This window comes from Muscardinus avellanarius (genome assembly GCF_963383645.1).
Source record: "Muscardinus avellanarius genome assembly, chromosome: 13".
Classification (NCBI taxonomy): Eukaryota; Metazoa; Chordata; class Mammalia; order Rodentia; family Gliridae; genus Muscardinus; species Muscardinus avellanarius.
The window spans coordinates 33,403,609-33,429,123 of record NC_137799.1 but is presented as its reverse complement, the minus strand read 5'-3'; the positions used below and the strand labels follow the sequence as shown (position 1 = coordinate 33,429,123).

The following is a 25,515-nucleotide window of genomic DNA, read 5'->3' as shown; positions in this document are numbered from 1 at the left end:
GTCAGATTACTGAGATTTATTCCTACCCTTTTTATTCTTTGCCCATTGTCTTATATGTTAATGTCTTCATTAGAAGGCTGTAATAATAGCCAGCCTTGTACTCCCAGCACTTGGGAGGCTGAGAAAGAAGGATTGAGGTTCCCGGCCAGCCTCAGCTACTTACGCCCTTTGCAACTCAGTGAGACCTTGTTTCAAAATAAAGAATAAAAAATAGGGCTGGGGGTGTAGCTCAGGTGTAGAATACCCATGGGTTCCATCCCCAGTACTGCCCAAAAGAAAAGAATTCTATAGTCATGACGATTCAGTTCTGATTCTTACTCCATAATTTAGTTTTTTCATTCCTAAGAAGATTTTGGGAATGGTGTTGCTTGGTGTAGTATTAATGGGTCGGAGTTGAAGGGCAGCCAGAAGAATTGATCGCTTTTACATTATAGATGCTGTCTCTTTAGTGTTGTTCTCCTGGTATATATTATTTCCACTTCTTCCCTTTCTCCCTTCAGGAGAACAACTATCATCTTATGCCAAAATGTCAGGAATTGGAAATAAAAGAGCGGCTGGAGAGCCTGGCACATCTGTGCCTCCGGAAAAGAAGACGGCTGTTGAAGATTCAGGGACCACAGTGGAAACAATTAAACTAGGGGGTGTCTCTTCAACGGTATGAGAAAACAGTGCTATGAAAATGTGCTTTTTTTTTTTTTGTCACTTGCAACCTGAAAAAAAAAAATTATGAAAGCCTTTCGGAGTAAGAGGAAGCCATTAGAAAAAGAAGGAAGAAGTGAGACAGGTGAAGTAATTTGGTGGTCAGTTCTGAAAGGGAGGCATTTATTGACATCTGATGTTTGTTCAAAAGGTATGTTTGTGTTCTTTTGAGAATCTGCTGCCTGACACAACATTGGCTAGAGTTATATAGCAGTGGGAATATGAACATTCATTTTTCATCCACTGAAGATTTGCTGTGTTCTAAGAGGCAGCATAGCCAAATTATTGAGAGTGTGCTGAAGAGTGAGAAACTGAAACTTGACCACCTGGGATCTACTGTCAGCTGCAACACTGTCTAGCCGCATGGCCTTGTCTCAGCTTTCCTGTGCCTCCGTTTCCTTGTCTGTGAAATTAGGTGATTGTCAGGGTAAAATGGCAGTTCCTGTTGCCTTTGACCTAGTCAGTACTCTTAAAAGTGAGCTATCAATAATTAATTATTGGACTACATATAATGGGGAATAAAATTGGTATTATCATAGTTCTTATGGAGATGACAGTTTCATTGGAGTACATGCCAGAAGTTCATAGTAATATATATTTTTATGCATCAGAAGCATGTAGGTTCTGATAGAGTATATTTTGGAACTCCGCCCTGAGAATATGATGTTAAAATAATTTCCATTTGTATTATTTTGAGGCTGAAGTTCATACAGGTTGATTGTCTTTCAGAGTCAGGATCATAGGACCATTCATAGTACGTTGTTGAGGTGTCACTCTGGACTGTCTGGGTTTATAGCATTCCGTACTGCTGGCAGGAGATGAGTTTTGTCTTGGCCCTGCCTCACATCACGTGCCCCAAAGGCATTTATTCAAATATAAGTATTTGTTGAGCATTCATTATTATCTGGTTACTCAGCTTTTACTCTCAGGACAGCCCCTAGACTTTCCGTTTGTAGGGTGGCACTTAACAAGGGATAGACTGTTACACTGGAGTGAGATATATGCCACGGATAGAGATAAGCACAGGCTGAAAAGGAAGCACAGCACCCATCCCACCTTGGACTTTATCTAGAAGGCAGGGAGGAGCTATTGGAAGGCCTTAAGTAGGGGAGTAACATGCCCTAACCTATAGGTGGAGAATATAGAAGAACAAGGCTTATAGCAAGAGTTTAGTAGTAGAATTGTTTTCTTGTTCCTTCTCTCCCACCTCCCACTTCCTGTTAGCTCTACTTCTTCAGAGGTGGGGGGTCTGAGGCATGTATCCACTGGATCCTGCCCTATTTGGCTGAAGGGTTCCTGAGGAAAGCAATAGCACCTCCTTTATGCATTTCAAAGTTGCTGTAGTAAGCCATCGGACATTGTGGGACAGAGAACAGACTGCAAAGTATGCTTGAAGTGGAAATGCTGGAGTGTGACTGGAGGAGCTGTCCACCACAGCTGTGCTGAAATCTGGCAGGCTGACAAGATGCAGCATTCAAGTATTTGCTACAGGAAGCCTTTACTGTAGTCCTAATGAGGACTCGTGATAGCATGGTCCACCGTGGAGGTAGCATTGACAAGATCTGCTGGTGGATTAGGTAAAGCAGTGAGTGATAGGAGGGAGAATCACCCTAGGATTTTGGAAGTGGTGGAATTTCCTCTTACTAAGCAAGATAGAAATATGTGGAGAACAGAGTTTTGGGAGCTCTGAAGGGTGAGTCTAGTGTTTGCTTTAGTTTTAAACCCTAAGACACTCATCAGACCTCTGAGTGGCTAGATGGTTGGGTATAATGACCTGGACTCTGGAGAGAAGTCTGGGCTATAGCTGTACATTGGGGAATTATCATCTTGTAGATAGTATCTAAATGCATGAGATTAGATGCTCTTCCTTAAGCATTAAGCATACATCAAGAACAGGTTTGAGCACAGAGGCCTGGGGCACTGAAACATTTTTGCATCAGGGAGATGAGACGGGACTAATTAGAGGGATAAAAAAAGCCAAAAAAAAAAAAAAAAAGAAGAAGAAGAAAGAAATAAAGGAGGGACCAAAGAGATGAGGTAGAGGGAGAATAAGAAAGAGGGGTTACATAGGCCAGATGAAAATGTTTCAGGGAGTTGATCAGGTGCTGCTGTTGGGTTGAGTAAGGAGAGGACTGGAATGTTATATTCACTAACAGAGTTTATTAGAGACTTACCAAGACCTATGTTGGCATAGTGATGGGGCTGGGAGCCTGACTGTAGTGAGCTTAAAGGAACATGAGAAGTCTACGGCCATAGCACCCTAAAGGAACATGAGAAGAACTAGGGAAAAGAGGGTAGAGACAATGCTTTGGAGAAATACTGCTGTAAAATAAAGCAAAGAAAATGGAGCAGTATCTAGATAGCAGTGGGCAATTGGATCAAAAGTCAGTTTTTGTTTGTTTTTTAAGGCTGGAGATAGGCCATGTCTATTTGCTGGGTGAAATCGTTTGGTAGATAAGTTGATGATGTAGTAGAGAGAGAAGATAATTACTGGTGTGCTGTTCCTGAATATGTCAGGGGGAGTATAACACAATGCACAAGTGGAGGAAGTAGCCTTAACCAGGAACAGTGACAGTTGATCTAAAGCAAAAAGAAGGGTTTCAAATGTGGGCAGGTTAGTAGCTGTGGTTGTGGGAGGCAGATGTGGGTGTTCTCTTCTGATTGCTTCTATTTTTTTTTTCAGTGAAATCAAAGCAAGACTCATCTGAGAGTGAGGATGGGGGAGGAAGTTTTGGAGGTTTGAAGAGACAGGAGAAGGTATGCAGCAGTCATCTTGAAGAGAGACTGGACTAGAGAGCTGTAGTAGGGTTGCTGGGCAGCACTGGGGCCCACTTGAATTTGTGAGCAGGAGTTTAAAGTGAAACCAGCTAGCAAGGTGTTTATGTTTTCAGGTTACATTCAACATCATGGATCTAGATTTAGATTAAGTAGAGAGCTAGAAATTACCAGATTTTAAAAAAATACCAGAGAAATACGAAAAAGCAAGAGGAGAGGTATATAAAAGGAATCAATCGTAATGACTGCTCTTAGGCTTTATGTTTGATAAAGAAGGAGATGAGGGAGTGAGAGGAATTAAGGACAGGGAAAGGATAGGACCGATGGCTTGTAGACTCTGGAGAGGTTGAAGAAGTGTTGGAGGAAGGAAGCTGAAGAGGGTGAGCTGGAAAATAAATGGAAGTTATGGAGAACGAGCTTATAGAGGACCTGCGCAGGTACCGCTAAGGCTGAGAGTAACTGTGGGAGCTAGTGGCTGAGAGAGGCCTGTGACTCGATTAAAGATATATAAAGATCATCTGTGTGGATTGGAAATTATTAGGAGTTACAGGAGTAGTGTTCTAGCAAGTGATGATAAGCGAGGTATTGAATCTTTGAGAAATATGGGGATATGACCTGGGCATTTACAAATAGGTTCAACAAACAGGGTAGCATGTACTAAAGACTAATGGCATGAACTGCAACGCTAGGGGGTTCTAGGGAGGGAGGTGGGTGAATGAGGCAGACACCATCTGCCTCCAAACTTCGGGCTTCAGGGAGTGTGGGAGAGAAAGAGCCACCTCTGGAGATCCCTGCAGGAAACTCTTCTCATTTCAGTTCTCGTTAGAGCAAGAAGAAGGCAATGTCCAGAGAAGAGCTGAGGATGTAGTTTACTAGTAGTATGAATAAGCTGCAACAGTAGGAAAGCCATTGATTACTTTGATTTATCAAAAATGTTTTAACTAAAATGGAAGCGAGAAAATAAAAGTAGAACAAGAAGTTGGTGCTTTAATAATTCTCGGCTTAAAATATTTATTTTTATTCATTCCTAGATAAAGTAAAAATGTAAATATGCTGTTTCTTTGCCTGTGATAGTCCACCCTCTAACTCTTCCCCGGCTTATCCAAGGGAAGGTGCTAGAGAAAGGTGAAAGGCAGTGAGAGGGGCATGGAATTACAATGGAGTGAGGTTTTTTAGAAATGGAAGAATGGGATCTGGGGCACAAGTTGAGGTTTTTAGAATATGTGTATAAGTTAGTGAGCTAAATGATGGCTCAGAGAGGTAGAAATCAAGGAGTTTCCCATCTTAGATTTTCTTAGTGATATAGGATACAAAAGCCATCTGTTTAGTGCTGTGTGAAACGGGATAGGGCTTGGTAGAGTTTCCTGTTGCTGTGACTAGAGAATGCAAATTCACTTCTTAAGTATTTCTGGAAAAAAGAATTTTGGAAAAAAGATCTGTTTGGGTAGTAATTCTTTTTTAAGTGACCCAAATCTACCTAGTTTAATGACTATCAGGAAGTCTCCGCGTACTGGGTATAGGAATGGATTAGTCAGATATCTGGAGTAACTCAAATAGGGATTTGTTCACAGAAATAGAATAAAAGGATTAAGGGCAGAGAATGGAGAAGTTAGGCAAAGGTTTGAATGAATATACTACCATGTCTAATTAGAATATGGAAGGTAGTGGGAAGAGGAAAGTCTTGAAGAAAGGAGAGAATTTAAAATTCTGGAGATCTAAGTGATGTAAAAGAACTGGAATAATGGCATAAAGACCTGCAGTACCTGGAAAGATAATGGTTTTATTCAGGGAATGAGAAGTCGGAATTTAAAGTTGCAGATATGGGAGAGTTCCAGATAACATTTACTTTAGCTTTGGAAATGCATGGCTAAAGCACAGTGGAGTGGGTGATCTGTAAAGTTCAAAATACCAATATCTTAGATGCTGGACAATCAGATGGTTTGCTACATTATAAATGCATGATATTTATAAATACATATGTTCATACATACATAGAAATACATATACACATAAATATAGATATATGTACATACAGCATACATAAATAAATCACTAGACATATTGGTAGGGACTGGGATGGAGGAGGAGCCAGGTGCCAGTCTTGGGTGAGTGAAGGGCGGTGACTGTTGATTGAAGTCGAGGGTCATCTGGCTGGATGCGGCACCTCCGTGTAGCGTCACTTAGTGGAGGCGCCTGTGGATCGAGCAGTGACATGTGTGAGGTTGAGGTGCTAGTGGATTTGTTTCTTCCTCAAGTCATCATCTATCCATTCCTGTATTCCTCTTCTGCTTCTACTTCTCATCTAATTATTTGTTGTAAGATTACTTTTGACAAACAGCTTTATTCAGAGGAAATAACAACCTAATGTGAACTTTTTGAGTTTGACAGCTCATTTGTCCAATTTCTTTGTGGAGACTAATCATACTGGTTTCCTGGGCCAGGAGGAGTTAGACATCCGAACACTGCAAGCCAAAAATCGCAAGCTAGCAGAAATGCTGGATCAGCGGCAGGCCATTGAAGATGAACTCCGTGAGCACATTGAAAAGCTGGAACGACGACAGGCCACTGACGACGCCTCACTGTTGATCGTCAACCGGTACTGGAGTCAGGTAGCTAGCTTGTTCATTGCTCAAATCTGAGCATTTTACTTATTGCTCTAAAGTGTGTCCTTTCCGGTTTTCATAATTGCACATATTCTTCTCTAGTTTGATGAAAACATCCGCATCATCTTGAAACGTTATGATCTGGAGCAGGGTTTAGGAGACCTACTCACAGAAAGGAAAGCCCTTGTTGTGCCCGAACCGGAACCCGACTCTGACAGCAATCAGGAACGCAAAGATGACCGAGAAAGAGGCAAGTGTTTGCGATTCATTCTGTGTGTTGTCTGGGTTTTCAAGGTTGAGCTTTGCTTTGAGGCTCTCTATTTGAAGGGAAAAAGTGGATTTTGTTATTTCCAGTTTTATAATTTGGGGGGCTTCTTTTTTCCCCCTGTGTCCTCAGGGGAAGGGCAAGAGCCAGCTTTCTCTTTCCTTGCTACTTTGGCCAGCAGTTCCAGTGAAGAGATGGAATCTCAGCTGCAGGAACGGGTGGAGTCCTCCCGCCGAGCTGTGTCCCAGATCGTGACCGTCTATGATAAGTTGCAAGAAAAAGTGGAGCTCTTATCCCGGAAGCTCAACAGTGGAGGTAAGGCGAGAACCTGGATACCAAAGCAGTGGGGGGTGGTGAGGGTGACCTCACCTGCTGGGGGCTGTGCCATAGCTCAGGCTAGTGTGAGGCCCTGGGCTCTGTCCTTTGCACCAAACAAACAAACAAGGACTTTTCACTGGCTACTAATTTGTAGTTTTTTAACTTACATATTTACTCTTAAGTTCCTTGAAATCCTAATCTTCATTTCTGGTGATGTCTCTACTATGGCGTATTAGTGTTTTAAGAATGCTATACATTTTGAACCACATGACAGTTCTTTAAGCAGTCAGTGAAAGATTGATTTAATCAGCCCATTTTATTTTTAACTTTAGAGTCAGGTACAGCATGGTGTGGTGACACATGCTTGTAATCCCAGTACTTGAAGGCTGGGACAGGAGGATTGCAGGTTCTAGACTAGCCTCAGCTACTTAGTGAGACCTGCCACAACTTAGTGAGATCCTATTACAAAATAAAGAATAAAAAATAGGGCTGGGGGTGTAGCTTGGAGGTAGAATGCCTGGGTTCAATCCCTAGTACAGGAAAAACAAAAAAAGTCAGGTGGGATTTCTTTGGCTTTCTGTTTTTTTTTTTTAAATTTTTGACTGGTGATTGATCTGGGGTACTTTATCTCTGAGTCCCAGCCCTATTTTATTTATTATTTTGAAGCAGGGTCTTGGTTGATTGCTGAGGGCCTTGCTAAGTTGGTGAGGCTGGCCTTGAACCTGCAATTCTCCCGTGTCAGCGTTTCAAGGACATGTGTACCACCATGCCCGGCTAAGAGTTAGTTTTAATGTGTTCTTTTTAGTTTTTATTTTATCTTTGATGTTTTTAGAAAAAAGTCAGCTTGAGTTTTAGAGTTGTTAGATAGGAAATATTATATGGATAAAGTGTCTACTTAAAGATTCTATTTGGAATACTCAACATTATTCAGTGTTAATATAGGAGTTTATATTTGTAGAGTATATTGGAGTATTGTGTGTAGTTAGGTTACATCTTCAGTAATTGTGACATAGAGCCGGGTGTGGTACACATGCTTGTAATCCCAGTACTTGGGAGGCTGAGTCAGGAGGATCACACAGGTTTGAAACCAGCCTCAGCTACTGAGTGAGGCTCTCAGCAACTTAGTGAGACCCTGTTTCCAAATAAAGTATAAAATAGTTCTGGGAGTATAGCCCGGAGGTAGAAAAGGCCCTGGGTTCCACCCCCAGTATCACAAAAAAACAAAAACAAAAACAAAAAAACATAAGTAATTGTAACACACATCTTTTGCTCAAATGCAAATAAATGTCTTCATTTCATGTTTTGAGTAATAATCATGGTTTGATTGTAATATCTTGACTTCCTTGATTATCATTAACATGGAATCTTTCATCTTTGAGAGATATAAGTGGAATATAATGGGGACTGAATTATTGTGTGGGCAAGTAAGAAGTGTATAATTCTGTTATCTTTAAGGATACTTGGGTTAAATAACAGAATTTGGAAGATGTTATTGCTTGTGGAAATTTGGTGGGCAAAAGTTTATCTTACTTTTTTGGTTAGTGTATGTATTTCTGTATTATTTCTGAATAGTATATGAAATAATACTTTCAAACAGTGGCCATGGCCTATAATTCCAGTACTTGAGAGGCGGAGACAAGAGGATCACAGGTTCAAGGACAGTGTCAGCAATATAGCAAGACTTCAGCAATTTAGAGAGATTCTGTCTCAAAATAAAAAAAATAGCAAGGTGTGGTGGTAGACACCTGTAATCCTTCTAGTGCTTGGGAGGCTGAGACAGGAGGATTGCACATTCAAAGGACAGTCTCAGCAAGTAGCGATACCTGTTTCAAAATAAAAATAAAATAGGGCTGGAGATATAGCCTGATGGTAGAATGTCCCAGGGTTCAATCTTCAGTGCCACACACAATGAACAAATGAATGAATGAATGAATGAATAAATAAAAATAAATAAAATAAAATAGGGCTGAGGATGTGGCTTGGAAGTAGAAAGCCCCTAGGTTTAATACTTAGTACCATGGGGTTGTGGGAAGTTCTAAAGAGTTATACCTGCTTTGTAAATCGTGGTGTACATTTTGGGTTTTGAGCTTCCTGAATTCTAGTATAGTATTCCAGAATATAATAAATGATTCTGTGCTCTTACCTTTGTTCATGATTTTTATAGATGTTTATTTGAAGATGGAAATTCTTGTCCCTTCTGTCTTCCAATATTTCATGTTGGTATTTCATGTTGGGAGATATTTCATGTTGGTATTACTTAGTAATAAGAAATTATGATAGGCTTATAAAATAGTTAAATTGCTACTAATTATAATACTGATTACAGATTTTGTCTTCAATTCTAAAATGAAGTTTATTGAGAAATTGTAGCTTATATGAATAAAATTATATAGCCCCCATTTATATCTCAAAACATTTTGGCTTTATAGAAAGGGATGAGGTTCTGTGATCTATGTTGCAAGTTGACTTATTTCTTTGATCATGTCACTTAACCCCCAGGTACATCATCTATCAATGGAGATAATAAAATCTGGCTTACTTTTTTTTTTAATGGAGTAAGGCAGCATGTTAATACTTTGGTGGGATACATGGGTTTAAAACTTGATGCTGTAGAGACTTAACTAATATGCAGTTCTTCTTCCTCAGACAGTCTGATAGTGGAGGAAGCAGTGCAGGAGCTGAATTCCTTTCTCGTGCAAGAGAATATGAGGCTACAGGAGCTGACAGACCTCCTTCAGGAGAAGCACCGCACCATGTCTCAGGAGGTACTTGACCAGAAAGAAGAGATGGCTATTTCTAGTGGCTCTGGCAGAAGTTGGCTTAGAATTCTGAGCACTTCATAGGCCACCTTACCCTAAAGGCCTATTTTTATATTGGAAAATATGCAGGGCAGACTAAAATAACCAGCTCTGAGAAATCAAAATCCGAGGAAAAGTTAAGGAAAGAAGAAAATAAATATTTCTCCTTGACTATGCCTCTGTTTAAGTAGACATTTTAGTATCTTCATCTTTAGGAAGAAATGCCATCTTATAGGATTTTGCCAAAGTTCCAGCCCCTCAACCCCCAGTGAATTACTCCAAATACAAAAGACTTTGAACAGTGTTACTAAGGAACAGCTGGATGAATATTCAACAGAAGTGGCTAGTAAGAACCACTGCGTTGATGAGACCCTGGAAACTTGAGGAATGTGAGTCTTTAGTCTTTTAGTCCAAACCTAAGCAGAAATAGTGGCATGACCAAACAGTGCCGCAGTATGAGCATGTATCTATACAAAATACTTAAGATAAAGTTGAGAGGCCTTAGAAGACTTTTCTGATACTCCTGGTTACCATTTTGGTTTAGTTCAAATGATACTGTACTAAAATGTGACTTAATTTGGTTTGGCCACTGAGTTGGCATGGTGATTAGTAATTTTATAGTTAACAATTTACTTAGTGCCTAGCACTTTATGAATATTATTTATAATAGTAAAATAGTTCCCATTTTCTGCCAAGGAAACAGATTCAAAGAGGTTAGTAACCTCTTTGATCTGAAGGCAGGTAGATAGAAAGTAATTGAACATAAGTTTGTTTAATTTCAAAGTCATGTTCTACATATGCCCTTGTTTCCTAAAATCCAGTGTTAGGGTCCATGCTAGGCTACTTGCCTGTGAGTCATCTGGGGAGTTAACGAACACGTCTCTTAGACCTTTAAAGGGTTTAGAATGTAGCAGCACTTAAAAGTAAATTGGAGTGTGGTAGGAAAATACAATAACCTTCTGTTATGTTTAAGATATAACCTTGGTGCTACCAAGATGGTCTTCCTTTTAAAGCTCTGTCCCAGGTCTCAGTATTATTAAGCTAGAGGGCACATTGGTTTGCTCACCTGAGTTGAGGTGCCTGCTGGCTCTTGATGCTTCCTGTCAGCTGGGAGCTCACCTTCATCGCCCACTGGAATGCCTGCAGGTCACAGCTCCCATATGGCAGTCTCGGAGTAGTTAGACTTCTTCCATGGTGGTGACTTCTTCACATGAGTATTTTTTTTTTTTTGTGGATCTGGGGATGGAACCCAGGAGCATTTGACCTCCAAGCTACACCCCCTGCCCTATTTTTTATTCTTTATTTTTGAAACTGGTCTCACTGAGTCGCAGAGGGCCTCACTTAGTAGCTGAGGCTGTCCGCAAACTGCGGTCCTCCGGTCTCAGCCTCCAGAATGCTGGGATTACAAGCGTGTGCCACCACATCCGCCTTCGCATGAGTATTCTAAAAATACTGGGTACAACCCAATGGTCTTTCTGACATAGCTTTGACCTGAGGTAGTGTGATTTCCATTGGGTCACTAAAGTTGACCCAGATTTAAGGGACTAGATCAAAGATCCAACCTCTTGTTGGAAGACGGTCAAAGAATTCTTGGACCATGCTCTAAAATCAATCCAAAGGGTATGGATAGACTAATATGAATATGTGACAGTTTTTTAATTAAAATAGCAAGTAGAATTAGCTGGTTTATAGTTCCTAAAAAAATAGAATAACAACAGTTTTTATGTCTGTCATATGTGATTCTAAATATCTCTGGAGTCAGTATAAAAATAGAAATTTTCATTTTCTTCTATATATATGCTTATTTGTGGAGAGAGAAGGATGGGGGTAAATATAGGTGTCTTTCTGAATTTTTATTTTTTACATTATTTATCTGATGAAATGAAGGATATTACCTCTTGTTTCTTAAAAATACATGTTTTCCAATGGATTTGCGGTCAGTCTAGGGAAATGGTGCTTTCCAGAAGCAAAACAGTTATTGAATCTTAAGTCATCTTTTCCCTGTGTGAGAGTTCTGATAGACCTCTATAGTTTTTATGATTGTAATTGACCCAGAACTGTTAAAATGATTCTCTGGCTTCATTTTTATATTAGTGCATTGAATCATTTCTCTAATTATACACAGCAAGTGTTAATTTTGTGGGATTTGGCACTTAAGCTAGTATGTACGTAAGGCATTCCTTTTCTAACTTGGTCCTTTTTTCTTTTGCTGTTTTTCTCAATGCCCATCTTTGGGATGTAGTTTTCCAAGTTGCAGAGTAAAGTGGAGACAGCTGAGTCACGGGTGTCTGTCCTGGAGTCCATGATTGATGATCTGCAGTGGGATATTGACAAAATTCGAAAAAGGGAACAGCGACTCAACCGACACTTGGCAGAAGTCCTGGAGCGGGTCAGTGCTGTTTTATTGTGGTTTGGAATCTAGAATCATTATAAGGAGTCAGAAAGGATCAATTTGGATAGTGATGCTTAGGGAAAAAACTGATCTTTGGAAAGTACTTTGGTTATTAGACTAAAATTTTAAAGTCTCTCATAAAGAACCTTTGTCTCCTCTCTAGGTGAATTCGAAGGGTTATAAGGTATATGGAGCAGGGAGCAGTCTCTATGGCGGCACCATCACTATCAATGCCCGGAAGGTAAAGTCAGTGATCTGCTCAGGGCACCTGTTTAACCTGAGGTCAGGCCTTGATCCTCAGTACTTGGATGGGTTCATAAGAGGCTAAATGGGTTTGCTGGAGGAGCTGATCAGTGAACGTTGGAAGCTTAGAAATGGGAACAATTTAAGAATTCTTTTTCTTTATTGTTTTTGCTCTTCCTTGGCTCCTCTCCAGTTTGAGGAAATGAATGCAGAGCTTGAAGAGAACAAAGAGTTGGCTCAGAACCGGCACTGTGAGCTGGAGAAACTTCAGCAAGACTTTGAAGAGGTCACTTCACAGAATGAAAAGTTGAAGGTAGGAGACATATCCCTGAAAAGCAGCAAAACCTGACTTTGTTGATCAGCTCACATGTATATGCTTATGAACCCACATAATTTAGAAGTGGAAAAAAATAGACATAATTCAACATTCATTCATGATAAAAACTCAGTGAAGTAGGTATAGAAGAAATGTACTTCAACATAGTAAAGGCCAGATATCACAAGCCTATAGCCCACGTAACATGCAGTGGTGAAATGCTGAAAGCTTTTTCTATAAGAACAAGACAAGAATGTCCACTCTCACTAGGAGTCCTAGCTAGAGCAATTAGGTTAGACTAATAAATAAAAGGCCTTCAAATTGGAAAGGAAGAAGTAACATTGTCTCTATGATGTAATCTTATGGGTAAAAATTCATAAGGACTCCACCAAAAAGCTATCAGAACTATAAACAAACTATAAACAAACTATAAACAAAAAGTTGCAGGATACAAAAATCAAAATATAAAAACCAGTTGTGTTTCTACATACAAAAAAATTATTAAACAGAAATTAAGAAAATAATTTTATTTTATAGCATTGAAAAAAACTTTAGGAATAAATTTAACCAAAGAGGTAGGGGATTTGTGTATTGAATGGATAAAGAAAATATACAGATACACAAGGCAGTGTCTGAAAAAAAAAGGAAATCTGGTCAATTTTGACAGCCTGGATGAACATGGAGGACATTATGCTAAGTGAAATAAGCTAGCTTCAGAAGGACAAATACTTAAATACTGTACAACCTCCTTATGTGTGGGATCGAAAAAAATTGAACTCAGGAATAGAGAATAGAATGGTAGTGATCTGGGGCTGGGGACAGCGGGAAGGTGTTGGTTAGAGAGTACAGAATCTCAGTTGTGCAAGATGAAAATAAGTTCTGGAGATGTAAGGTGCAGCTTGGTGACTAGAATTGATAATTCTGTATTGTATCCTTGGACTGCATTAAGAGAGTAGTCTTAAATGTTCTTACCACACCAAAAAAGGTAATTGAGGTGACAGATGTTACTTAGCTTGCTTATGGTGATTGTCTTACAGTGAACACATTTATTAAACATCATGTTGTACCTACTCCCTAAATATGTATAATTATTATTTGCTGATTATAACTTAATAAAGCTGGCAGGGGAGGAGGGGAAACATGTAAGTTTTATTGATATACTGTTTACTTTATTGTATATTTACCTCTTTTCTATCTGCACCTTGCCTTGTTCTGAAAGGATTTAACACTTTAAATGTTAAAAACTTTATTTACAGATTTAAGTCAAGGTTCTCTAACTTAGGAGACTTGAGAATAATGAAAAACAGGATAAATTAGATTGAGAATTGAAAATAGATACAAAAATATGTCTTAATAATATGTATGAAAGGAACATGTATATGCTATGGAAGGATTGGCAATTCATTGGTCATTTTTTGTCATAAGTGGACCACAGATTTGGTCCAGCAATTTGTATAGTGCCCAGATAAAGAATCAATGATCCTGTTGGTTTTAAAACCTGACCATTAAGCTGGGCATGATGGCGTAAGCTTGTGATCCCAGCACTTGGGAGGCTGAGAGAGGAAGATCGAAGTTTCATGGTCAGCCTCAGCTACTTAGTAAGGCATGTGCAACTTAGTGAGACTCTGTTTCAAAATAAAGAATAAAAAATAGGGCTTGAGTGTAGCTCAGAGGTAGAATGTCCCTGGGTTCAATCCTTAGTACTGCAAAAAACAAAACTCAAAAAACCTGCCCATTAGAATTTTTCCTTCTCAGAGTCTTAGGCAAGAAAGAATATTTTTGAAGTGTTTCTTATTCCCATTTCACCCATAGCCACCTGTCTTTTATAATTTAATTTGTTTCCAGATACATAAGAATAAAAATGAACTGAAAAACAAAAATAACCTATGTTAAATCAATTAAAGCATTTGAGTAATTAAAGAGTTGTTCCTAAGAATCCTAACTATATTTGTTACCATCACTTTCTCTGTGATGATTAATATAAAGAAGTTAGTAACTCAGGTCCTCTACTGCTTTTAAAATAAGCATCCTGACAAATTTCTTAGGGCCCTTCTGGCAGCTCTTCTGTCTTAGCATCTAGGTTGAAAACAATGGAAGTCATATCTAAAGAATCCTGGGTGGTCTAATTTAATTGGTGGTAGATTTTACATAGAGGAATGGGTAGATGGACTTCATAGTATTCATGATGATTTTAATTGTGCTGAACCATCAGTGAGTTCAAGATTTTATTTCCTCTATGTCTAGTATCTAGGGCAATAGATACTATATTCTGCTTCTGACATGACTTCTTTGGGTCCCCCTAAGGTGGAATTGCGGAGTGCAGTGGAGGAGGTGGTTAAAGAAACCCCAGAATATCGTTGCATGCAGTCACAGTTCTCTGTCTTGTACAATGAAAGCCTGCAATTGAAAGCTCACTTGGATGAGGCTCGGACCCTGCTTCATGGCACCAGGGGTACCCACCAACGCCAGGTGGAGCTCATTGAGGTATAGCCTTACTTTGTCTTCTGTGTATAAGTTATTCGGTTGCAAAAGTTTTACAGTTTTGCTCTCTCATGCACAGTTAATCTCTCATTCATTCAAACATTTATAGAGTGACCATAGATCACTGCTCTGCTAGATGATGGATATACAAAGATGACAACAGAATTCCTTCTCTCAAGAGTGTTAAAGTCCCCTGAGACTGTAGTCTCCATTCAAATGCAGCATGATTACAATAGTGGTATATCCAAACGATGTATGATGGAAGAAACAGAACATCTGATTTAACTGTGGAGCATTTCTGATTCCATTTGAAAAAGCAAAGTATGGAGCTTAGGAATAAATACAAGCTTCTTGACAGTTCAGAGTAGGGGGAATGAGTTTCTAGTGGTGAGACCAGTATGGATAAGAATATGAGAGAGCATGAAAAATAATTTATTATGACTGGAGCTTAAGTGTATGGGGAGATGGTGGGTGGAAACTGCGACTCTCTTTACAGGTCATTATAGCATATAATGGCACAGGTAGATAACTTTCTTAAAAAAGCAGAAAGTTTTGCTCATATGCTCATTTCTGTATCTACTGTACATGTTAAGATAATGTTTATGGTAGTTGGTATTTCCATGTATGTTGGCCAAGTGAATTGAGTACTGTTCTATAGATTTTTATATACTGTTGTATGGTTTAATTCTCCAGCATTTAAATAAATATATTAATATTCTCAGAGCAGTGGCCATTTCCTTTATTTTTTTAAGTATCTTGTCAGTTTCTATGTCAGTGCGTTGAAGCTATCTGGTGTTCATTAAATAGTGAATGAAGTGGAAATTTTCACAGTAATTCATTATTTTCTTGGCATATATAATTTTTTAGATCCTTACAGATTTAATTTAGGAGACAGAATAATAGAATATTATGATATTTCCACTTTTTTTTATAAGAGCTATTAACTGGTTCCTTTTTCTATATGTAGCGAGATGAGGTTAGCCTTCATAAGAAGCTGAGGACTGAAGTGATCCAGCTGGAAGACACACTGGCCCAGGTCCGCAAGGAGTATGAAATGCTGAGGATAGAGTTTGAGCAGACCCTTGCCGCCAATGAACAAGCAGGTATAATTATTTTCACTGCACCCTGCAGTTTGTTTGCTATTAATGCCTTTCTTGAAAGACAGCAGGGTTCTCAGGATTTGTTAATACTAACGTCAGCTCAGCAGTCCTAAAGTCCCTTAAATCAGATTATATAATTACTTTTGGCTCACAGCCAAAATATTTGTTTTTTAACTCAAGTTGACCAATTTTGTTTCTATCTTCAAGAAAGAATATTTCTTTTGGCAGTCCTCCCTGGTTTTCAGAAGTTCCGGGTGTTCTGCACTTTCTCTCCTGTGCCTTGGCCCTATACTGATGCCTCTTAACGCTGCCGTTGCTGTATTTCAGGCCCTATAAACCGGGAAATGCGTCACCTCATCAGCAGCCTCCAGAATCACAATCACCAGCTGAAAGGGGAGGTCCTGAGGTACAAACGGAAACTGAGAGAAGCCCAGTCTGACTTGAACAAGGTACCCAGGGGCAGTAGACTGAGTATTGTTTGCTACTAAGTTTGTCAGGTGGTTTTTGAGCGAGGTTGACAGGTCCAGCCCGTCAGCGGTGGGGCTGAGCAGGAAGGTGGGTGCCGACGGCCCCGAACAGCAGCAACACATGGAGCGGGGAGACGTGTCAAGCAGTATTGCGTTTATTTCTCTCAGGCAACCCAATTTAAAGCAAAAAACTGCAAGGAGGATTTCCAACAGGAAACTATTCTAACCTATCAAGCTAAAGGTCACTCTTGCATATGCAAAGCACATAACTTGCAGCCAATCATTATCCAATGCACAGGGAGTTCACGAGCACGGAAGTATTATTTGAGCCAATAAGGCTCAACATTACCAAATTGGGCTAGCGGGGGCAAGGTGAGTAGTTATTGCCCTCCATATCCGCTCGGCACTACATGTAGCTGATTCATCAGAAGTTCTGTCAGGCGGTTGTGTAGACCCCAACCGGCGCTACATGTAGCTGATTCATGGGAAGTTCTGTCAGGCGGTTGTGCAGACCCCAACACGAGGTAAGCATGTGTTTACCCTAAGTGATGTGTGCCTTTCTTTTCCTCCCAGACACGCCTGCGTAGCGGCAGTGCCCTCCTGCAGTCTCAGTCTAGCACTGAGGACTCTAAGGATGAACCCGCAGAGCTAAAACAAGATTCTGAGGATTTATCCACCCAGTCCTCGGCGTCGAAGTCTTCTCAGGAGGATGCCAGTGAAATTAAGTCCAAGAGGGATGAAGAAGAGAGAGAACGAGAAAGGAGGGAGAAGGAAAGGGAGCGGGAAAGAGAACGAGAGAAGGAAAAGGAGAGAGAACGAGAGAAGCAGAAATTAAAAGAATCAGAGAAAGAGAGAGATTCTGCTAAAGAGAAAGGGAAACATGATGATGGGAGGAAAAAGGAGGCAGAAATTATCAAACAGCTGAAGATCGAACTCAAGTAAGAGCAGTGCTTACGGTGACTGTTCCTGACTCACAGCCTGACGTTCAGACATCATTAGTGAAATGAAATCTTTAGTTGATGGCATGGCTTGTCGGATCATTATATTTTAAATGTAACTAAATGTGGTCTCAACTCTTAATCAAGTGTGCAGCCGTAATGGCGTGCCTGGCTATTGCATATTCTAGTTGACTGGTTAAGTATCAGTAAACCCTGTGGTTCTGGCCTTCATTAATCCAAGTTCAGAGACAGGATATCATATTGCAGTAACACACTTGAAGATTATTGGAAATTAAACTTTTGTCCTTTATTGGATTTGGGCAGATTGCTAGCATTAACTGTAGTTTAAATTGTACTAAATGGAGTATATATCACTGTAACTTAAATAGTATCTGATCTATTTGCTTGACAGTTAACTAGTTTGTGGCTATGCCAGCTCATACTGAGATATTTCTTATGAGGTTTATTCCTGCAAAAATTTAAACAATAAGGTAGCTCTTTATGCCAATGAATATTGTCTTTGTTATAATCTTACATGTCACACCTTTTCTTCCTGCATAATCAATATTTATCTGGTGAACTTCTGGCTTTCTGTTTTCATGGTAGGCCCTTTGGTAATATTTCAGTGTGAGAGACCACTATGCTTAAAGTACTTGGACTTAAATCTAGTAAGAGGTTTAATAATTTAGCCGGGCATGGTGGTGCACGCTTGTAATCCCCGCACTTGGGAGGCGGAGACAGGAGGATTGCGCAGGTTTGAAGCCAGCCTCACTGGCTTAAGAGACCCTGTTTCCAAATAAAATATAAAAATAGGTCTGGGAGTGTAGCACGGGGGTAGAAGTGTTCCATCCCCAGTACTACCACCAAAAAATAAAAAATAAAAAAAATAAAAAAATAAATAATTTAATAATTTAGTGTTAATCATCAGCTGATAGTTAATTATTCAGATGTCAAGTCTGGGGTTAACTATATATTTTAAACTTAAATATTTCCCTCTTGATTTCTTTAAGGCAGACATTTTCTTTTTCAAGTGTTATATTAGAATCATCTGAGTGACTTGTTTAATACATCTTATACTTCTCAGACCTTCTGAATCTCAGTTCCTAAGAATGGAACCACAGCAGTTTGCCTATGTAATAAGTATTACAAATGTTTATTTTATAAACTAACATTAGAGGACTGAAGGGAGCAATGACTCACTTATACAGCCTGTTTTTCTGTGTTCTTTGAGTATATCTAGAAGTCTGTTGATAGTTTTTGCAAAATTTTGTCTTTTAGTTATGAAAGATTATTAAAAAGAGCCCTTACCTTAACATCTGCTCACCTCAGAATCCTCTTGCTCTGATGGCCTTTGTTTTTTCACTTCTTTGTTCTTCCCACTCTGTTGCCCTTGTCGTAGGAAGGCGCAAGAGAGCCAAAAAGAGATGAAACTGTTGCTAGATATGTACCGCTCTGCCCCAAAGGAACAGAGAGACAAAGTTCAGCTAATGGCAGCTGAGAAGAAGTCTAAGGCAGAGGTAATCTATTTTGCCATTACTTGTCATTCTGGCTAAAAAATCTGCATTTATCGAGTTTTTCTTTATACTTCTAAAGTATGCAGTTTCTTTGTCTTTTAAGTTAGTGTTTAGTTTTGCAATGTTTCCTACCCTTTTAAAGACCATCTAAAGAAGACCACCGAGAGTAGAGATTTTAAGATTCTCTGTAAGGTGGTATGATATCAGAGCTACTAGGGATATTCCCACCAAGGTGTGGTGGCTCACACCTGTAATCCCAGTACTTGGGAGCCTGAGATAGGGGGATCACAGGTTTGTGGCCAGCATTAGCAACTTATTGAGACCCTGCTTCAAAATAAAAAAATAAAATAGGGGTGGGTATATAGCTCAGAAGTAGAATATTCCTGGATTCAAACCCATAATCACAACAAACAAAAAACTTTGTTCCCATCTTTGCCCATATAAATCATTATTACTTTAGTGGTTCTATTTGATTTAGGGAGGAATGTCTTATACTCTTAAAACTGTGAGGCCTGGGGGTGGGGTGGGCAAGAGAGGAACGTTAAATCTATATTTTAAAGGAGTATGTGCGGCCTCAAAAAGTTGCTCATAGAAGCATGAAGTATAAGAATGGAGTGATATTAAAGCAGTGCTGTAATATGGCGTATTGTGTCACTAATCTTGTTTTGTAACTCTGTAAATGTTCTTTTGTTATTATGGATCCTCCATCTGTCCATAGTGTTTGTTGAGTTTTGAAAATGTGTTCTGTCTCAGTCTTTATTTTTATATGATTCTTTTCCTCCCATAGTTGGAAGATCTAAGGCAGAGACTTAGGGAGCTAGAGGAGAAGGAGAAGAAGGAGAACAAGAAAATGGCTGACGAGGATGCCTTGAGGAAAATCCGGGCAGTGGAAGAGCAGATAGAGTACCTGCAGAAGAAGCTGGCCATGGCCAAGCAGGTTGGCATTGCTGTCCTTTTTTAATTGACTTTTTAAGTAAATGTCACTTGGCAGGCAAGTTATTGCTGCTGAAAATGGTTGTTGTATTCTTTTATTTTTTTTTGTTGTTCGTATGATTTTCCTATTTTTGTTTTGTTTGTTTTTGTATTGAAGCTTTTCATCTTCTGTTATTTGTTTGCATATCTAAGGGGCAGGACATTTTTGTTTTCAAATGGCTAGCTAGTTCAAACTGTATTACGAATGTGTTCCTTGTCGGATGACATGAAATTGGGGGATATAGTAAATATAAAATGAAAAAAGATTACAAAAAATAAGCAATATATTGGCTATAGTTGTTTCTGGGTCAGAGAACTATAGAAATTATTCTCATAAATGAATATGTATTTCTTTATTTTTAAATCTTAGTAAATTTTTTGTTAATATTTAACCATAAATGTACATAAATGGTTGGAAAAGTCAGATATCCAAACACAGTGGTATATTTCTATAATCCCAGTACTAGGGAGTATGAGATAGGAGGGTCACATGTTCAAAACCAGCCCGTGGTAACTTAGCAAGACCTTGTTTCAAAATAAAAAATAAAATTGGACTGAGAGTGTAGCTCAGAGGTAGAATGCCCCCTATGTTCATTTTTTAGCACCACACATGCAAAAAAAAAAAAAAATTCCAACAACAATAAAACTCATGTATATGTCACTGTTAGGAACATTATCATTGTTTCTAAGAAATAGCAAAATGAAAATGAGAAAAAGTGGTATTAAGGATAACTTGATTAAGTTTTATTTATTTATTTATTTTAAAAAAGCTAATATTTAATAGCATCAGTGTCACAGTAAAACGGGCAACCACAAAATAATTAGTGGCAGAATTTTTTTTTTTTTTACTGAAAGTAAATGTTATACATTTAATCTGTGTTTGGTGCCTTCCCCTCGTTTCCCTTCCCCCCTCCCGATACTTAATACCCAGGCTAACCTTGCTATATTTGTACTTTTACACCTATTTGGAAATAGCCGCTCATCAATCAAGTTCAGCCTCCTTCCTCTTTTAGTTTTCCATTCAAACTTTGCTGAGATTTCCCTTCTCTTATCTGGAGTCCCTCTGGTATCCCCAATGCTCACTCGTTTGGGCATATTAGAGGAAACATATGTCCCTTCTCTTTCTGTGTTTGGCTGATCTCACTTAACATAATGTTTTCCAGCATTTTCCATCTTCTTACAAATGACATGATTTTGTTCTTCTTTATAGCTGAATAGAATTCCATTGTGTGCATTTCCCATAACTTTGCAAACCATTCATCTGTTGATGGAGGCCTAGGTTGTTTCCAAATTTTGGCTATTACAAATTGTGCTGCTATGAACATAGGTATACATATGTTGCTGTAGTTTTCTGTTTTCAACCCCTTTGGAAAAATACCCAGGAGTGGTAAAGCTGGATCATATGGTGGATCTATTCTCGGTTTTTTTAAGGAATCTCCACACAGATCTCCATAGTGGCTGAACTAGTTTGCACTCCCACCAACAATGTAAAAGAGTTCCTCTTTCCTCACATCCTTGCCAGCATTTGTTGTTTGATTCTTTATGCTTGCCAGTCTGACTGGGGTTAGATGGAATCTCAGTGTAGTTTTGATTTGCATGTCCCTGATGGCTAATAATGAAGAACATCTTTTCATGAACTTGATCAAGTTTTAGAGGTAAAATAACTTGAGAACCCTGGACAGACTATATGAACTGAATAGAAAGTCTAGAAATAGATCAACATACACATGGGTATTTAATACTAATAATGTCGTTTTAAATTCATGGGAAAAGGAAGACTGTTAATATGGTGGGACAAAAATAATATTTAAAAAGAACTGAATACCTATTTCAGCACTATACTAGGATGATTTCCAAATGGATCATAGATAGGATATTTAAAAAGATTAATTCATCAAAGAGTGAGAAGAAAACAGGCAAATTTATAATTTTGAAGTAGAGAAGACCTTTCTAACTATCAATAAAAGGCTGGGAAACATGAAAAAATGATCAGTAATTTTGAGCTATGAATAAAATGATGTAAGACTGCCATGTGGCAAAATACTGTTACAAAGCCAACAGATTAAATAACAAAAAGGAAAAAGAAATAACTCTTACTACAAAGGGGCTTTAACAAATAACACTAAAAAATGATAGGGAAAAAGACCAACAATCCAGTAGAACAGGCAAAATATATGAGCTGTTCACAGAGAGGAATTCCTATCACTCTTAAACATAGGAAAAAATGCCCAGTCTTATAAGAAATGTAAATTAACACTATTATTAGATACTATTTATCACCTGTCATATTGTTACGGAGCTTAAGAGGCTTGCAGCAGCTCAAAGTCTGTAAAGTCAGTATTATAAATAGTGTAGATATGTAATGAGAAAATGTGGGGCTTTGTGATAGTTATTTTAACCAATTGCAGCTTGATCAATTTGTTAAAAGTGTGAGTAGTTATTGTTTGCTTTACTGAGTTTGAGTACAGACCAGCTAATGAATATCTAACCAAGAACTGGTGCCAGTGGCTTCAGATAATGGGGCTTCTTATTCTCAGGAAACCTAGTGACAAGACTAAGCTTAGGCCTTTTAAACTAAGTCTCTCTGTCACTAAGTTAATTTATATGTACATGAACAGTGGGAATGGCTAGTTTCCTGTGCTTCTTTTTGGTTTTAGAAGCTTTTAGTAGTATGATTCCTTGTTTTAGGAAGAAGAAGCTCTCCTTTCTGAGATGGATGTCACAGGCCAAGCCTTTGAAGACATGCAGGAACAAAATATCCGTTTGATGCAGCAGTTGCGGGAGAAGGATGATGCAAATTTCAAGCTCATGTCAGAGCGTATCAAGTCCAACCAGATTCATAAGTTGCTCAAAGAGGAGAAGGAGGAGCTGGCCGACCAGGTTCTGACCCTGAAGACTCAGGTATTAGGATGAATAGAGCTTCTCATTATATTGAAATGGGTGCTCTTTGCATGAAGACACCTGTGAAAGTGATCTCTCTGGCATTTTTTTGTAAGAGGAAATAAATCCTAGAAGCTGAATATTCATAATTAGAGTACTGGTAAATAAATTACACATTCCTACAAAGGAGTACAGTGTAGTGTGAAAATACATGTAGATTTGCTAGTGTTTAAAAAATACCTAAAATATATCAAATGATTTATTAATCTTTTTGTATTAAGATATGAATATATGTGTTTTTAAAATTTCTGGAAGGCTGCTGGGAACCGTAGAAGTGGGTACCTGGCTTCCTCTGGATGTTGGGTTGACATTTTGTAAATGAAGGGTTAAGAAATGGTTGTGTGATTTTACTTTTTATCCTTACTATTGTCTTTGTGCATTAATTTCAAGAAAAGGACTACTTTAGAACCTTGAGCCATTCTGAAAGAGATATGCTTGGACTTTTGTTTGAAACAAATTGATGTGCTATTGAAGAAATTACCAGGTTTTGAGTATTAGTATGGCTCAAAAGATAAATACTGAGCTGGACCTGGTGGTGCATGCTTGCAATTTCAGCATTCGTGAGGCTGAGACAGGAGGATCGAGGTTCGCAGACAACCTCAGCTACTTAGGCCCTTTGCAACTCAGTTAGACCCTGTTTCAACATAAAGAATAAAAAATAGGTCTGGGAGTATAGCACGGAGGTAGAATGCCCCTGGGTTTCAAACCCAGTACCGCAAAAAAAAAAAAAAAAAAAAAAAAAGATAAATATTTGTCAATATAATTTCCTCTATTCTTGGCAATATGAAAAAGAATTTTTGTGGTTTTCCAGGTTCTTATTTGAATCTCCATCAGCATTTTATATTGAGTCGAGTATTTAGTAGTCATCATAGTCTTGCATGTATTTTGTAGGGTTCATGGCTAAAATGAGTAATAGTTTGAAGTTTCTAATGTACTATATTTTGTGGGCTTATAGATTAGGAAAACACGGCAAATTTTGTTTTACTTTTCTTCCTGTTTGTGTTAAAACCTGGTTTTCCTCCCCAAAGGTTGATGCCCAGTTACAGGTAGTAAGGAAACTGGAAGAGAAGGAACACCTGTTGCAGAGTAACATCGGCACAGGGGAGAAGGAGCTGGGTCTCAGGACCCAAGCCTTGGAGATGAACAAGCGCAAGGTATGAAGGATTACTCTGTAGTCTAGTGTGACAGTCAGGCTTGAGCAGATAAGTACAACATGGATAGCATTGTAAGTTCACTTTGTTCCTTGAACTTGGATTAACATTTTGTCGGCTGGAAGCGAGGGGTGATAAGACGATGTTATTTGTGCGTCCCTTACAGGCAATGGAGGCAGCCCAGCTTGCAGATGACCTCAAAGCACAGCTGGAGTTGGCACAGAAGAAGCTACATGATTTTCAAGATGAGATCGTGGAGAACAGTGTCACCAAAGAAAAGGACATGTTCAATTTTAAACGAGCGCAGGTAAAGAGCAGTTCTCTGATATTTACATTTCACCTTTTGGGTGCTTTCTGAGGTCTGAAGTGTGCCATGTGATGGGACACTAGGCTAAGATACATCATTTCCTACTGGTCTGTAAGTACCTGTGGAAAGACACTTGAGTTGTTTTTTTTTTTTTTTTTTCACCATCATATCCCCAAAGGCTGTTATGGTCCTACCACATAGTAGGCATGATATAAATATTAACTCTGTGAAATAGTGAATTAAATAGCAGTATAACAATATTAGGTTTTAAAGTTCTATAATAGTTTTGATATTTGTCACCTCATTTTTTTCTCATGATATTTTTGTCCTTACTTATAGATCTCTAAAATTATTTTAATCCCTAATTTGTAATCCCAAGAAATATATGATATTAGAAACCTCAAGCCATTGCTTATTTTATTTAAACCTTACAACTACTTGCCACAAAATAAAATGCCCTGTTTCCTGAATTCTTAGATTGTGTTTTCATAGGACTGAATTGGCAGTAGTTGATGCAGCTCTTATTTGAGGATATGATTATGGTTGCCTGTCCTCAAGCATTTGCAGTTCTCTACATTCCTGAAGATAACTGGGCATGTAAGGACAAAAGGTTCTTTCTTTAAAGCCACAATAGAAAGTTCAAGTTGGGGAATTATTTCCCTCAAAAACAGTAGGTCTGGGGAGTATGTCTAACGGGTCTGCTCTCCTGCCACAGGAGGACATCTCTAGACTGCGAAGGAAATTAGAGACCACAAAGAAGCCTGACAACGTACCCAAATGTGATGAGATTCTGATGGAAGAGATTAAGGATTACAAGGTTAGAAAAAAAATATCTCAGTGATTTCTTTGGGTTTTTAGTCAAGGTCTAAAGTACTCCTTTGATATACTGGGAGAATAACTGCGCTGAACTTTACATGCAGGGAACCACAGAATGGTCTGGTTTGGGGTGGTACTCCTGTCCTAATGTTGGCTGATTTTCTGGCTTGTGTGCATCCATGTGATAGCCATTCACTCTGTAAACCCTTGTGGTTGCTCAGGCTCTGACTTCCTTCTCTTCAGGCACGTTTGACTTGTCCATGCTGCAACATGCGTAAAAAGGATGCTGTGCTTACCAAGTGTTTCCACGTTTTCTGCTTTGAGTGTGTGAAGACGCGCTATGACACCCGCCAGCGCAAGTGCCCCAAGTGCAACGCTGCTTTTGGTGCCAACGATTTCCACCGCATCTACATCGGCTGA

The 25,515-nt window shown here is 38.9% G+C and overlaps 1 protein-coding gene across 3 annotated transcripts; it reads left to right on the top strand.

Moving 5' to 3' along the window:
- Positions 1-526: 526 nt before the first annotated feature.
- On the top strand, positions 527-25,515 carry RNF20 (ring finger protein 20; the record flags this gene model as incomplete). Of its 3 annotated transcripts, none has more annotated exons than XM_080709520.1 (19): positions 527-655; positions 5,916-6,083; positions 6,180-6,327; positions 6,475-6,657; positions 9,307-9,425; positions 11,701-11,847; positions 12,014-12,091; positions 12,287-12,406; positions 14,714-14,893; positions 15,858-15,993; positions 16,318-16,439; positions 17,031-17,395; positions 18,795-18,912; positions 19,697-19,846; positions 22,570-22,782; positions 23,850-23,975; positions 24,139-24,279; positions 24,995-25,096; positions 25,339-25,515. In XM_080709520.1, 19 exons carry the CDS (start codon positions 527-529, stop codon positions 25,513-25,515), a joined length of 2,922 nt encoding a protein of 973 aa, XP_080565646.1. The 3 variants fall into 3 exon arrangements, with proteins under 3 accessions (XP_080565646.1, XP_080565644.1, XP_080565645.1); XM_080709518.1 differs by having other exon boundaries at positions 6,475-6,685; positions 9,293-9,425; XM_080709519.1 differs by having other exon boundaries at positions 5,889-6,083.